The 14,363-nt window shown below is 38.1% G+C and overlaps 1 protein-coding gene across 6 annotated transcripts in view; it reads left to right on the top strand.

The window, feature by feature from the left end:
• The first annotated feature begins 1,859 nt into the window (after nt 1–1,859).
• klhl13 (kelch-like family member 13) overlaps nt 1,860–14,363 on the top strand; it is a 38,425-nt gene continuing 25,921 nt past the window's right edge. For 4 of the 6 annotated variants that reach the window (XM_007563243.2, XM_016676980.1, XM_016676981.1 and 1 more), the window contains exons 1-2: nt 1,860–2,029; nt 4,415–4,486. In XM_007563243.2, coding sequence (XP_007563305.1) covers nt 4,434–4,486 — 53 coding nt within the window. In that variant the 5' untranslated portion in view covers nt 1,860–2,029; nt 4,415–4,433. Of the gene's footprint in view, nt 2,030–4,414; nt 4,487–9,254; nt 9,375–14,363 lie in introns of those variants that run through there. The other 2 variants (XM_007563241.2, XM_007563239.2) reach the window with 1 other exon arrangement.

Here is a 14,363-nt window from a genome sequence, read left to right as displayed (position 1 = left end):
AGTAAAAATGTAAAATGAAAACATTATATTATATTATATTATATTATATTATATTATATTATATTATATTATATTATATTATGCTTATCTTCTGAGTTGTTTCTAAGGTAAATATTTCCCAGGTGATATGTTGAAATTTTTAATTACAAGCTTGGATTAAAACTGAGTGTTAGACATGCAGTCTGCAATATAGAGCTCATAGCACAACTCCCAAGCACATTAAGTTTTCAGAACATGCCGATGAAAATATATTAACTAGTCTATGTGATTTGTTTATTTATTATACAGCCACACACAAAACTGAATTGAGTCAATGAATGCACTGTGCAAAAATCCAGAAAACAAACTCTACTTCCAGATGAAGTTGAGGTTTGCAGAAAAATGTTTATGAGCTTGTACAAGTATTAACTGCAGTTACCAGTTGGGGTAGCAGCATCTGAGTCAATGAGCTGGTGAAGTAATTAATTTACAAAGAATGCTTCTAAAAATGACAGACCACTAGGACAACATAGGACTGTAAACTTAATATTTGATTGTCTTTAGTCAGAGGTTTCTTCAACATCCTGCCTGGCACTGTGATAGGATGCCACACCTGCAACAAGTGTTATGAACTTTCCTTGCTAGTAAATATAAGCTGTAAGTAGTATTATAACAACATGTAAGTGACTTGGAATGACAGAAACTCAGCTGTGAAGACATACAATCACAGAGCAGAGTCAGAGGATGCTGAGGCGCATATAGAGTGCAGAGTAAATGGCTACTGACTTCCAAAACTCATACAGCTTTGAGATTAGCGAAGGAACAGTGTGCAAAGAACTTCCTGTAATGGGCTTCCATGGCCAAGCAGCTGCATGCAAGCCTCACATCACCAAGTGCAATGCAAAGCATTGGCTGTGATGCTGTAAAGCACAACACAGCTGCTAGAACATTGAAGATGTGCTCTATGAACTGACGACTCAGTAATCATGCTGCTCTGACTGGCTCTGTGTTCAGTAGTTGCCAGGAGAACAACCTCACTTTATTTGGCCAAGTGAGGCTGTTCTTCTGAAATTGGACTCAGGTCAATAGTTCCAGTGAAAAGAAATCATGAGTGCTCCAGCTTACCACATTTTGAAAATGTCATGCTCCTAAGATTTTGCGAACAGTGTTGGGATGGTTCTTTACTGTTCCAACATGACTGTACACAAAAATGTCCATAAAGAAGGATGAACAAGTTTGTTGTGAAAGAACTTGACTATCCTCCACAAAGTCTTGACCGCAACCCAGTAAAACCACTTCTGACATAAGTGTTGACTTTAAGCTAGTCTTCTCACCTAAAACCAGTGTCAAACCTTACAAATATGTTTCTTGAAGAATGGTCACAACTTTCTAATAACACTCTCATAAACCACATGGAAAGTCTTCAGAGTTCAGGCTGCACAGATTTCACTCAGATTCATGTTTGTGAGGGCAAGTGAACTAATTTTTAGGCAATAAAGTACAATTCTACTTCAAAATTAAGACAGTACTATTAAATTTTAAAACTGACTTCCCCATATATAGCTATGAATAGTTTGATTAACTTAGCTAACTGTAGTACTAGTGCATGAATCTTACTTCTGCTTTTGGCATTACTACAAGTTATGTGCTGTTTACTTTAATGTAAAACATATCTGAGCTTTTGGAAAAAAAGAAAGAAAAAAAAACCTTAAAATATTGTAATACGGAGATGTGAACTGGATAAATAGTAGCATGGAAATCTACCCATTTAAAGAGCACAGCAGTACGCCCTGTTCAGTCAGCCTCAACGTGCCGCACATGAAGCAGGCTCTTCCTAAAACCCACTTTATTTAGTAACGGAAGTTTTGAGCCAATGGCAGAAGATTGCCAGACTCTTCAACCAATGGGAAGTTTCGATGTTCCCTGCTCAACAGTAAACGACAATAGCATTGGGTTATAGGGAGAAGAAGGCGGCTCCAGCCTTGTAAGTGGATTTGAGGGGCTTGGGAAGGAAAACAAGGACGCTGGTAACGTTATCGTGCTTCGAAAGGTAATGGAATATGTTACTTAAAAGTTTACGTAGTGAATGAAAAAACATGTAAAGTGATGGGAATATCGGACGTTGCTTATTTAACTGAACAAATGCCAGCTGACAGTTGGGCTCAGGCATCTGCTGGCTGTTGCATATCAATCAAGCAAGTAGACTAACTAAACCAACTAAATTATGGTTTGACACCGGTCAGTTACGGCTCACTAAATTAACTAAACCTACTAAGCTGGATTTGGAGATTTGCTTCCAACTTAATAATCATGTAGTAGTCGAGTCTTTTACCGAGATTTTAGGCTAGCAAGCGTTAACGTTAGTGTCGGCTAAGCTAGTTAGCTAGGGCTTGAATCCCAGAGGAGGAGAATGGACCGACATTGTGAAGGCAACAACATGACCAGAAAAGCAACAAAGATTTGACAGTGTTGACTGGTTTTGGTTTTGTCCAGCTACTGTCCTAGGTTGTTTTAATCGGTTTTAGTGCTAGCAAATAAGACCGCACTGTCGCTGAGAGACGACTTTTAAAAACAAAACATACCTTAAGTTTAAACACACTATTCTAGTTAGATCCGCCTGCAGCTCTCTGTTGTTTATCTTTGCTAATCTTAAAAACAAATGTCATAACAACCGAGATCAAATTTAAATAAGAAATCCGTACGCAGATCACATAAAGGGAGAGCAGCCTTTATTTCCCACTTTGAAAAAGCTAAATTAAGTTTAAAAACAGAAGTCAATTTATTTTTGATTACCTATTCTCACTGTAGATATTTGTTTACCCTTTATTTTGTCTAGTTATACACAAAACCACAAGTTGAAAATATAATTCTTCAAACCTTTTCTTCTGTTTAACGTTTAAATCAGTTAAATACACAACTGTGTTCTTTTTTTTATTTAAAACATATATTGATGTTAAGTTTATACTTTTAATTATCAGTTTTCATTTTTATTTAACTGTTTTTAATGGGGGGTTTTTTTGTTTTTTTTTTTTTTACTGTGTGTGCATTCTGATGGATTTTTTTTGTTTTTTTTTTTTTTACTGTGTGTGCATTCTGATGGATGTGTTTTATTTGAACTCTTGTTTATGTTGTCCAGGGCAAGTTTATTTATTTATTGAGGGAAAACCTTAATATGTGTTTTCTTGGTTCAATAAATCACAACAAATTAAAAGTGGAAAATTCAGTATTTTTTTTCTTGTAATGAATAAATAAAAAGTATTTGGCATAAATGTACACACCCTGTTACTGTGCTAAAAGGAAACAGTCATCAATAACTGGAGAAGATATGTTAAAACAGTGAGTACAAAAACAACAAAGGTCAGAGAGGCAGCCAAAAAGTACTGGTTGTTCATTCTCTGTATTCTCTGATTTATTTTCTTCAACAAAAAAAACAACAACAAAAAACTTATAGGCATGACCAAAATCTCCCTAATCCTGTGGTAGAATGCGTTATGAGTAGATTAAACCAAACCTAGACATTTTTTATCAATGTTTCATAAGCTATTCAGCAAGAAAACGTATATTGTCTGTTCAAAGTCTACAGCATGTGGTTTTGGAGAACTGTCAACAACTGTCCATCTTTGTTACAGCACATCTGAATTAAATGATTGGTTCATTACCAGGTCTCTGCAGAACTTGATTAGATGCTCATGAGTTCATTTGATTTTAATGTGCGAAGAGTTGCATTTAGATTGCTGTTGGATTTTGACTCTTGATGTATTGAATTTGGAGATCCCCCTGGTCTAAAGCTCAATTTAAAAGCACCTGTGCAAAAGAGAATTTGATAGACTTAAATAACTTTTGCTATGCAGAGTTTGAAAGTATTGCCAAGTCAAGATGTGGCATACTGATATACCAAGGAAGTCTGATTGCTGACTACCTGAAAAGTTTCTTCAAGAGAGTAGTTGCAGAGATTGTTGCACCTCTTTTTTGTTTTCATTTTTGCTTTAACGAAGAAAAATCTAATGTGTTTAATATTGTTTTATCTGACTTGTAACTCACACGAAGAACTTTATTCATGCTGTAACTCGGGTTGGTCTGTGAAGAATAAAACTTATCATAGAATCGTCTAACTGCAGGCATTTCACTAGTGTTTCACAAATACAGAAAGTACACGATCCGCAACCATTTAAATAAGGTGAACCCCATTAAACAAACCCACATTGGTGCGTATATATTATTTGTTTAAAATGTATGAACAGGTGTGGGTTATTTATTGAAGAGAAAACAAAATGTTCCTGAACTGACTCATCCTGGTCTTCTGTATCTCCTGCCTCTTGGAAGAAGCTCAAGTAGACAGTGTTCCGTTTTTTTAAAATTATTATTATTTAAGGTGTTGAACTTGGATTTAACTCTGTTGAAAACTTTGCTTTGATTTCTTCCTGTTTTTGTCCAGGTGTGCTTTCGGGGAGGGAATGGATCACCCTGCACACAGAGGAGAGACGATGCCTGTCGGACTACATGACAGGTAATTTAATGTGTCACACTGTCATCATTTTATAATTCACTGAGAAAGTAAATTGATTGTTTTAGGTTTTTTTTTGTTTTTTTTTTCCTTTTATGATTTTCTACTACTTTTTAGCTGGTAAACTGTGTAATTAAACCAGCAGCAGATTGGCATTACCATTACATGAGATGGTTTTAAGCCCTCCCTGATTACTCAAAAGGAGACCTCGCCGCAGACTGACCAGGACTGAGAGCGAGCTCCAACAGTCTTACTCTAGTACCTCCGATTCCTGGGAAAGACCTCCAGTTTTTCCATTACAACAGCTCGACAGTAAAAGTCATTCATGCTTAGCAGACTCGCGTTTAATACTGGCTAAATTTGTTGACATTTGAGTGTAGTAGCAGTGGTGTTTAAAAAGCCTTTGACTTGTTGCCACACTTGGCTCGCGACATCTGAATAGTTTTAATAAGCCTCTTGCAATGTTGGAAGCGTCAAACAAGAACGCTACAGGGATCACACACAGAACTGGGGGGGGGATTGTTTTCTGTTGTTGTTTTCGTTTCTAGTATTTACGGCCGGCTGCATCTGTGAGGCGACAATATCCTCTTAGATCTGATTGAGAAGCAGTAGAGAAAAGTATTTAAAGAATTGAAAAAAATGAACAGCTTCTCGGACACAAAGCTACAAAAACCCCAAAAAAGCCATTTTTGTCCCCACATTAAATGCTCAGAGGTTTCTCAATTTAAAGACTTAACTAAGTGAAGGATCATAATCTGTGTAACAGTTAATTATTGCAGTCTTTTTTTTGTCTGTATAGGTATATTTTACTTTTTGAGAAATATTTTTTTTTTCCTGGAACTTCATATTTTACCCCTGCTATTTCATTTGTATATTTCCATTGTTTGGTACAAAACATATCTCTTCATCTAAACTCTGTATGTTATTATGTCCAGCAATAAAACTACAACCAATGAATCTGTCACAGCGATTACAATTTTATAGTTTAGATGACGTCTCTACAAACCTTGACAAACATTACAGGGATTCCCTGAATTGAGAAGAGGAGAACGGGCTCAAGTCACAACTGAAAAGCCAGCAAGTGTTCTGAAGCCATAATTAGTGATTGTTTTCCAGCATTGACAGAATTATAATTGCATTACAGTCAGAGGAAGTTTGTAATGTCAACATTTTTTTTATTAAATATGTCCTGTGTGATGTTTTTCAAAGGAGCGTTAATCATACACAGCAGCAATGTGCCTCATTTCATAACTTAAAATCTGTTGTGGTTGTTCGTAGTTTTGCCTAAAAAAAAAAACAAAAACAAAAAAAAGCTGACCATATTTTTAATTAAGTCTGCACTTGGACTGCAGGGTTTTCCGCAGTGTATTACAAGCCTGGCGGGCCACCAGGCTTTACTTGTGCCCCCTCTAGGGAAAGCATTGCTTATTTATTTTAGTTTTTTTAAATGTCTGCATTTTTTTAAATCATCTACATTTTTTTTATAGTCAGTATTCAAACATTAATCTTCCAATAACACATAATTATCAATTGATATTTTCAAATTTCCTGTCAACTTTAAACATTTTTTAACTTAAAAGCACAAATTGTCGTTGGATGAATGACTTCTCTAGCACCCAACCACTGGGCTTAGCATGTTTTCTGAGGGAAACTCTGGACTGATTTGTGTAAAATGACAGTAAATAGGCAGAACAAAATAGAAAATGTATTATTTGTCTTTTTCCAAAATATTACATCATGTTGTGACATATATATATATATATATTTTTCTTTCTTATTTCTCCATAATGAACAAAGTCATCATTTAAAAACTTCCCCTTTTTCTCCACTTAGATTATTTCTCTTAAAATAAAATTAGCTCGGTCTGACAGAAAAGCAACAACATGTGTCACACTGGGTGCAAAAGGTGCAAAAGCCCCTTCACAGCAGCAGTACAAGCTGCTAATAGGTGCCTGGTAAAGTTTTCCAACAACAGCTGTCTGATTTTGTTAACTCTCTGCATGCTAGGTCACGTTGCTCAATGTTTTTAATTAGTAATCTCCTGCAAAAGGTCAACTTGTGCGATATAGACAGTCACCGGCTGCAGCTCTTGAGGAAGTCTGTGGTTTCTGCTCTTAGTCATCCTCTTTGTTGTGGTTTGGGTTTGTGTGGCTGTGCTTCAACATCTCTGAACCACGTTTAAAAGAAACTCTTGTTACATATACCGCACTCAATTAGAGGTTGCTTGGCTTTTATAAATTGCAGCAGATGTCTCACAGGAGTTTGGCAACGTTGTTGCTACAGCGAACTGTAGATTCTGTCTGCACATCGATGACGCACACCTTTACCTCCACCTTGCTGTTGGCATTGCACCTGTTATGGATAAATTTATCATAGCATAACAATGACGGAGCCACAAAAGCAATGACAGTGCTGTCATCTCATGTTTGTAGTCATAAATGATTCAGTGGTAGTCTGACTCTATAAATAGGAAACCATGTGCAAGATCTTGGTAAATACTTTCTAATAAATTTATCTAAAGAGTAGTTCTTTGTGAACACATTTTTAATTATCTGCTCTAATCAGAGTTTGTTTGTTCCATCTACAGCTGATTTTTTTTAAAATTTTATTTATTTAAGTACTTCCTGGTCTCCCAGCAACTGGTGGCCAACTTCGGAGTGATTTGTGCGTGCCTTATGTCTGTGGTGGGCAATGCACATGCTGCTTCCTCTGTGAAAGTGCAGAGACTAAAATAGTGGAGCACAAACTTAACATCTCTGTTATTGCAGGGCATAACCAGTCACCCTGTACTGGATACTGTGGACTAGTCTATTACAAAAAAAAAAGGTAGTCCGCCTCCAGGTTCTAGGTTTCTACCGCTTGCACATACCTAGAGTTTTGGGGCACCTTTCATGTTCATAAAGTTTTAGATTTTTGACTAGATTTACCCAAGAAATTAAATCAAAATGTATAATTTAATTGGTCAACTGGGGTTCCGTGGAAGAGTAGTCAGAGTTGTGGGTCCAATTCCAGCTTCCTCCTGCACCACTCTGATGTACCGCTGCGCAAGGTACTTAGCCCCAGGTTGCCTACTTATCTTTGTAAATGTTTGTCAGCGTTGGTGTGTGTGCTCCTGGGTAAATGTGGTTCTAGTGTAAAGTGCTTTGACTAGAAAAGTTATATGTAAATTCAGTCCATGTAAAGCAGAAGAGCTACAATTGTTAATGCAGTTGCAAACAAACAAACAAAAAACAAATCTAACCTTAGTGTTAAAAAATACAGGATGTTATTTATAACATGTTTTTATCCATGACTCAGTTTTTATCCATGACTGTACAGTCTGTGAAAATCTTGAATTTAATTTCAATATTTTCCAGGTATAGATGATATCGCAAAAGGGAATCAGACTATAGAGAAATGTTTTTATTTGCTAACTCACTGCCTGTCCTTTCCTCATACTTCCCTCGTCCCTTCTTCCTTCCTTGCATTCTTCCTCTCTTCTGTTCTTTCCTCCCTTACTCTTTGTTTTCTTTTATCCTACACCTTCTTGTCTTTAGTCAGTTGCTTTCTTCTTTCTGTTCTTCCTTTTCCTCCTTTGTATACTTTCTTCCTCCATTTCTTAATTTTCTTTGTGCTTCCCTCCTTCTCTTCCTCCTTCCTTTTCTTCCTCCAAGAACTGCACATTAAATGAAATTCTAGTCATCAGCGGCACATCACTGTCTGCAATTTCACGAAGCACACTATCACAAAAATTTAATGTTATTACACCAAATGTTCAGCCCTAGTTTTGGTCTGTACTTTCTGTTCCCTTTTTTTTGCTGATGGCATCTTTAATGCCCACCCACCTCAAATATCTGCCAGAAGGTCCTATTCAGTTTATTTTACAATGAATACAAGACTGTAGAGGAACCCCGATGACTGTGCATGCAGATACCTCTGTAGTTACTTTCCCATACAACAAAAGAACTTGTCAAGTGGCACAAATAAGACATAATGTCATAAAAAGTAATGTGTTTAGCCATTTTGAATCAGAATGTGAAGTTTAGAAAATAATTTAAACAGCAGTAGTTGTCTTCAGCAGTAAACGGCTGTATCATTGAGAACAGAATGTGCAGAGATCATGGTGCACTAAATGGCAGAATTTACATAATTTACAGATTTATAGAGGGTGTTTATGGTCATTATGTAATTGAAGAGGTTGTTTATAGGCGGCGTGATTTATGGGTTAATAATCAGCATATACAGAAGGGCAGTAGAAAGTCTACCTGTGAATGAGAGAAGAGTTATTGTGCAACCAAGGGGTGAATGAGTTGTAGGAGCCTACGACGGCGGTCTGCCTCAGACGAATGTCGTGAAACTTACTGTGAGGATTCTTGCGTTCAACTCCCCACCTATAAAAACTATCTGCACTCGGTTTGGCTCTAAGCTGTAATCCTTACCTCTGTAACAAGGTGGCGGTGTCGCCCAGCGACAGCTTTTTCAGAGATCCTGAAAGGGTGATGGAAGCGCAGCGCTCCCTCCCTTCCTCCCTCCTCTCCCCTTCACTCCCTCCCTCCACGAGACAACTGTGAATGCAGCAGGGCAGGCAGTCGCGTCGAGCGCAGTCCATTGGCTTCTCAGTGCTAAAGTCACAACCCCGACTGTAGCCCTCGCTGCCTCCACCAGCGTTCCTCTGCAGCTGCTGGTGCCACCGCTGCTCTCCCTCCCCCTTAAATGGTGTGGGCAGAGTGGGATGGAAGACTGCATTGGGAATCTTTTCATGGAAATGGTTTTTGCTGCTGGTACTGCTGTAGCACCATCCTGGTGACAACAACATGCCGTTGAAATGGAAAAGCGGTTCTCCTGTCAGCTGGAAATTCCCAGTGCCAGTCCTTAAGACATCCAGGTCCTCACCCCTTTCGCCTGCCTACATGTGAGTAAGAGCTTAATGGGATTTGCATTACACAACTGTGGTAGTGTGTTTCTTGGTGGATTTTTGTCTGGTTTTTATCGCTGGCTTTATTTATTTAAATAGATTAAGGTGCTATTGTATATATCATGCCCTTTATTGGGTAAACTGCGACTGAGCTTTGTGTGAATCCAGAGATTTGTCCTCGTCCAACATGATTTTTATGGTTCCACCTCAGAATGCCTTTTGTTTTCCGTCAAAAAGGCTTGTTGTGCTGCAAGTCCGGACATGGCAGGCACCACATCCCTGACTCTTGCCCTCTTCCTGTGCCTGCGTGTGTGTTTGGGAGCTGGGAATCAGTAGCTTGGGAGGAGTCTGCCTTTGTCAGGATGTCTGACATGCCCTGGTTTTGAAGCTATTGTCATCAACTACTGTTCGTGAAGGGGGAAGGGTAGAAAGCATGTGCTTCACACAGCCTCTCGCCATCCTTGCTTCTACCCTTCTGTCAGAGCTCCGTTCGGTTCTTGGCGTAGCTTCGGCTGACGGAGCGGTAGAGCTGGATTTTGAAGGGGAAAAGAAAAACAGTTCTCAAGGCAACCTGTGCTAAGTGAGCTAACTCACTGCCTGTAGGAGATTTCCTATGCTAGCACAGTAATTAAAACGTGGATGGATTTTCACTAAATGAGGTTCTTCCATCCTCCAGTTGTCTTGTAGGTTTACTTGTGAGTTTAGGAGCATTTACTTCAGAATTTCCCCAGATTTTTCTTTTTCTTTTTCTGATGACAGTAAAAATGTCATGTTCTCATCTGCTTAGCCTATTTATTTTGTACTGTAAATCTTTACAGGTATCCTGAAGCTACAATGGGCATACAGTACACAAAGTGTCAGCTACCTGGCACACCTTAACAGCTTAAGGTTTTAACCTGCTTAAAACCTGGTAACTTTTTTTTGTTGATCTTATCCCAAATGGAAAGACTTAGAAAAGTCAAAATTTAATATAAATACTTAATTGAAATTTATGTTTTTCTGAGTAGTAATCGATTTTGTGATTGTTGAACTAATTTATTCACATTAGTTATTGTAAGCGTTTGTCAGCAACTCTGAGCAGAGTGTAGAGCAAACCCTCTAATTATTTCAAATAAAATGACATCAATTGATCATTTGTATTAGTACATTCCTCCTGTTGTAGAATAAAGCTGCTTTAAAAAAAAAAAAAAAAGCAACAGCACATATAAAAGGTAATTTATTCAAGCTGCATGTCAGAATCTTTCATATGTTTGTAGTGCATTGGAAAACTCTTGTCTTTAAAAATAAGAAATGGGAGTGCTACTACTGTGACAGCTTTTCCCATTAGGTTGCAAATCTTAAAGTACACCAAGTGTGTTTAATTAGTTGTGGAAGTGGCTACACACAGTAATGTTATGGTGAATCATGTGCACACGACGACAGTCGAAGTGTACTGAAGCCGCTTTACTTTGCTCTGTGTGGCTCTGCCCACTCAGACCACTTACTATTTTGAAACCTGAATAGTTAGCTGGGATTTTACAGGCTGATATTTGGGGTTAGTCTGTGGTAAGGGAGAAGTCACCCTTTATAAACCCTCTGCCCATTTGCCTTAAGACATTTATAACCGGGCTTGCTGTGTTGGTGGGGTAATTTTTGTGCGTTCTAGCTAGCGACTGATGGAGGACACAGAAGAGTACGTTTTTAGAATATACGAGGTACATTGCGTCCACCAAGTTAACAGCTGGAAGCATCTCTGTTGAGTGTATTTATATTCTTTAGACATTTTCATGTACTGCCGTGTTGCAACCATAAACTTTCATGTGATAGACCAACACAAAGTAGCACATGGATGCGAAGGGTGTAGCCTAATGATACCAATTACCTTCAGAAGTCATGTAATTAATACATTTGGTCCACTTGTGTGTAAATTGAGCTGTCCTGTGAAGGCCTCAGAGGCTTGTTCAAGGACATCAGTGAAGAAACTGCCTCAAGAAGAACAAGAAACACAACAGTCAGGTCAGGGAGAAAGTTGTGGAGAAGTTCAAGGCAGAATTGGGTCGTAAGAAAATATTCCAAGCTTTGAACATCTCGCTGAGCTCTGATCAATCCATTGTCTGAAAGTGGAAGAGAGTCTGAAACAACTGCCAACCTCCCAGGACATGACAGTCCAATTAAACTGGCAGGAAGAAGTCACATTCGAAGCTTCACACAAACCTTGTAAAGGACACAGCAGAGTTGTAGAAGAAAGCGCTCTGTTCATATGAGACCATGTTCTAAATTCATGGGGTCATGCTGTGGGGATACTTTTCCTTAGCCAAGGACATGGAAACCAGAGATGTTGGGAAAATGGATGCAGCCAAGTACCATCCTGGAAGAAAATCTGTCAGAGGTTGTAAAGACTCTACAGTAGGGAAGAGGTTCATTTCCCAGCAGAACAAAAAAAAAAACCCAAAATATCCTTGGGTTGGAATGCTCACTCTAGCCACAGCCACAGGTTGCAGACCATACGTTCATCTCCATCTCTATCTTGAGCGACAGCCTTGAAGTATCCTCTAAAAGGGATTTAAGTCCTGATCTAATTTCAGTTTCAGAATCGTTGGCATTTTCTCTGCACAAATGCTCTCCATCCAATCTGACTGAGCTTGAGCTATTTGATGAAGACGAATGAGCCACAAATTGTGGATCTACAAAGTGATTCACATTTTAAAAATCTATTATTTCTATTTGATAAACACCTACTACTCTGTGCTGGATTATCACAATCCTAATGTTGAAGTATGTGGTTTTTAACTTGAATGAGGAGCAATTTCAAGAAGCATGAGTACTTTTACAGGGCACTTCTACTGCAGACGGTCTTCTACAAACGATTTCATTTCACTGAGAGTACAGACTGGCTGTTATTTTTATTTGAATTGTTATTGCCTTGTGTTTTGTTTTCATTCAAATAAAGTCAATAAGTACCAAGGACCATATTTTCATTTGCTGACCTAAGCAATAAATTCTCAGATATTTTTTCTTTTCTTTTCTTGACTTGGAATCATGTGCCTGATGCGTTTTCATCAGAATTGTTTAGTTGTCATCTACCTGCTAATGCACCTCAGAAGCAGCCGCAGCAGAAGAGATGTTATCAGTATGTGTAGGTGTGAACAGAGGTGAGGCATGCGGTACAAGGCCCTAACCAGTGGTGTTGTCGCCTCTCAGCTGATTCAACAATGCCAAATGGCTTTCCTGTAGCGCTTAGCTTCCTTTGTTTGGTTTAGATTAAATACCAAAGGAGAAACTGTGGTGTCTTGGTGAGTAAAGGCATTTTTTGTGTCAATGAAGTATGACTAATGTGTGAAAAGGGCTGTGGTGATCCAGTAGTCAAACTGCCACAATTGCCCGTTTGATTCTTGTTAGCACTTGTCATATCCCCTTTTTTTTTCTCCCTCCCTGTGTTCTTCTCGCTCTTTGTCAGCAGTCTAATGGATGCAAACTGCAGAAAATCCAATCAGAGTAGGAATGCATGTTGTGGTTTGGGCCTTTTTTGTGCTTTCTATTTGAAGTTTTTATTCATTTTAATAGTGAGAAGTGATTGTTTGGGTTTTTTAAAGACCTTTTTTCCCCCCATTATATCCTTCAGTTAAAATCTTGGCTCCTTGTAAAATAGCTTTCTAAAGACAATGTCTTTTTTATGTAAAAAGTGTTGAGATTAAAGTAAATCTGTGACTGAATAGGTTCCAAAGAAAAATAATCAGTTTAAAATAAGAAAGGAAACCAAAAACAAAAAAAGAAACTTTGATACTCCTTGTTTACCAGATTTCTGCAGAAACATGTCATATGTATTATTTGGCTGCAAAGTCTGCAGCTGATTTAATTTATCCAAGTGAAAATTCATTTGAAGATGTTTCGAAGCCAACAGAGTCAATTCAACATTTCATCTTTTTGGAACAAATCACATAATGGTTGGTATAACATCCGACACCAAATATCAGCTGATTTGCTTCTTCTCCAGGAGATTTTTTTAAATAATATATATATGTCGGAGTTGAGTTTAAACATAGTCTTCTGCAAGGGAGAAAAAAAAACACCTTCATGCTTGAAAATACATAAATCAGATTCAGTTTTTAATATTGGCCTACTCTAGACATGCACCAATCAAATGACCAGAGATGAGGTTTATTCAATTTTTCTTTTATTGCCTCTGATTGTGGCTGGCAAGAGATATACTGGAAAAATCTATAAAAAGGAGCAAAACTTAAAAACGCCCACCATTTTTGGGCTCTAACTGTATTAAACAACTGAATGTAGTCTGATGCACTGTTTCTTTTTTAAGTTCAATACAAATCAGATAATGGTTGGAGACATTAGCTTTGATGCATACACAGGGATAATCTTATAATGCCTGCATTTCCGTTGGATTCAAAACTCCAAACCTCTACCTTTCTTCCCCAGAATCAAAATTTTTCAGAAAACCAGAAAAAGCCTGAATGGTACAACTCTTAGTATGAACGTCTTACCTGTTTCATTTGCAGTCTTGAAGGCGACACGCAAACAAAATACATTAGTTGTGTTTTCTTCTCGAGTGCCTGGCTTGATGTTAATGATCACCGTTCTGTAAGAACATAAAATAAAGCTTTAGTTCATCTCTTTTGTTGTTTGCATGACAACAACCCAACATGAAATGCTGCCTCCTGTGAGAAACATCTGCTGCTGTTTTCCATAATGAACTTTTAGTTATAGTTTTCATATTCATCTATGTTAGTCTTGCCCTGCGCGTAGACACAACGCAGCTTTATACGCACGCTGATGGGGAAAATAGTTTTTAAGGTTTTAGTACACCTGCCCTTTGAAATGGACATTGAATTCATGCTGATTTGTGGCCACTTCTCATAAATGGCATCAGCTGCCTGGGGGATTATTTTATTTTTATTGAAAGGCCAGGGGGAGGTACAGACCGACTCAAGTGGGTTTACTCAGGTGAAGCTGTCATATCTGCACTCATCTCACTCACATAGACTCACGCAA

Source organism: Poecilia formosa, unplaced genomic scaffold (assembly GCF_000485575.1).
Source record: "Poecilia formosa unplaced genomic scaffold, Poecilia_formosa-5.1.2 Scaffold145, whole genome shotgun sequence".
Taxonomy (NCBI): domain Eukaryota; kingdom Metazoa; phylum Chordata; class Actinopteri; order Cyprinodontiformes; family Poeciliidae; genus Poecilia; species Poecilia formosa.
Note: the sequence above shows the minus strand (reverse complement) of the source record. Positions and strands in the feature narration are given on the sequence as shown.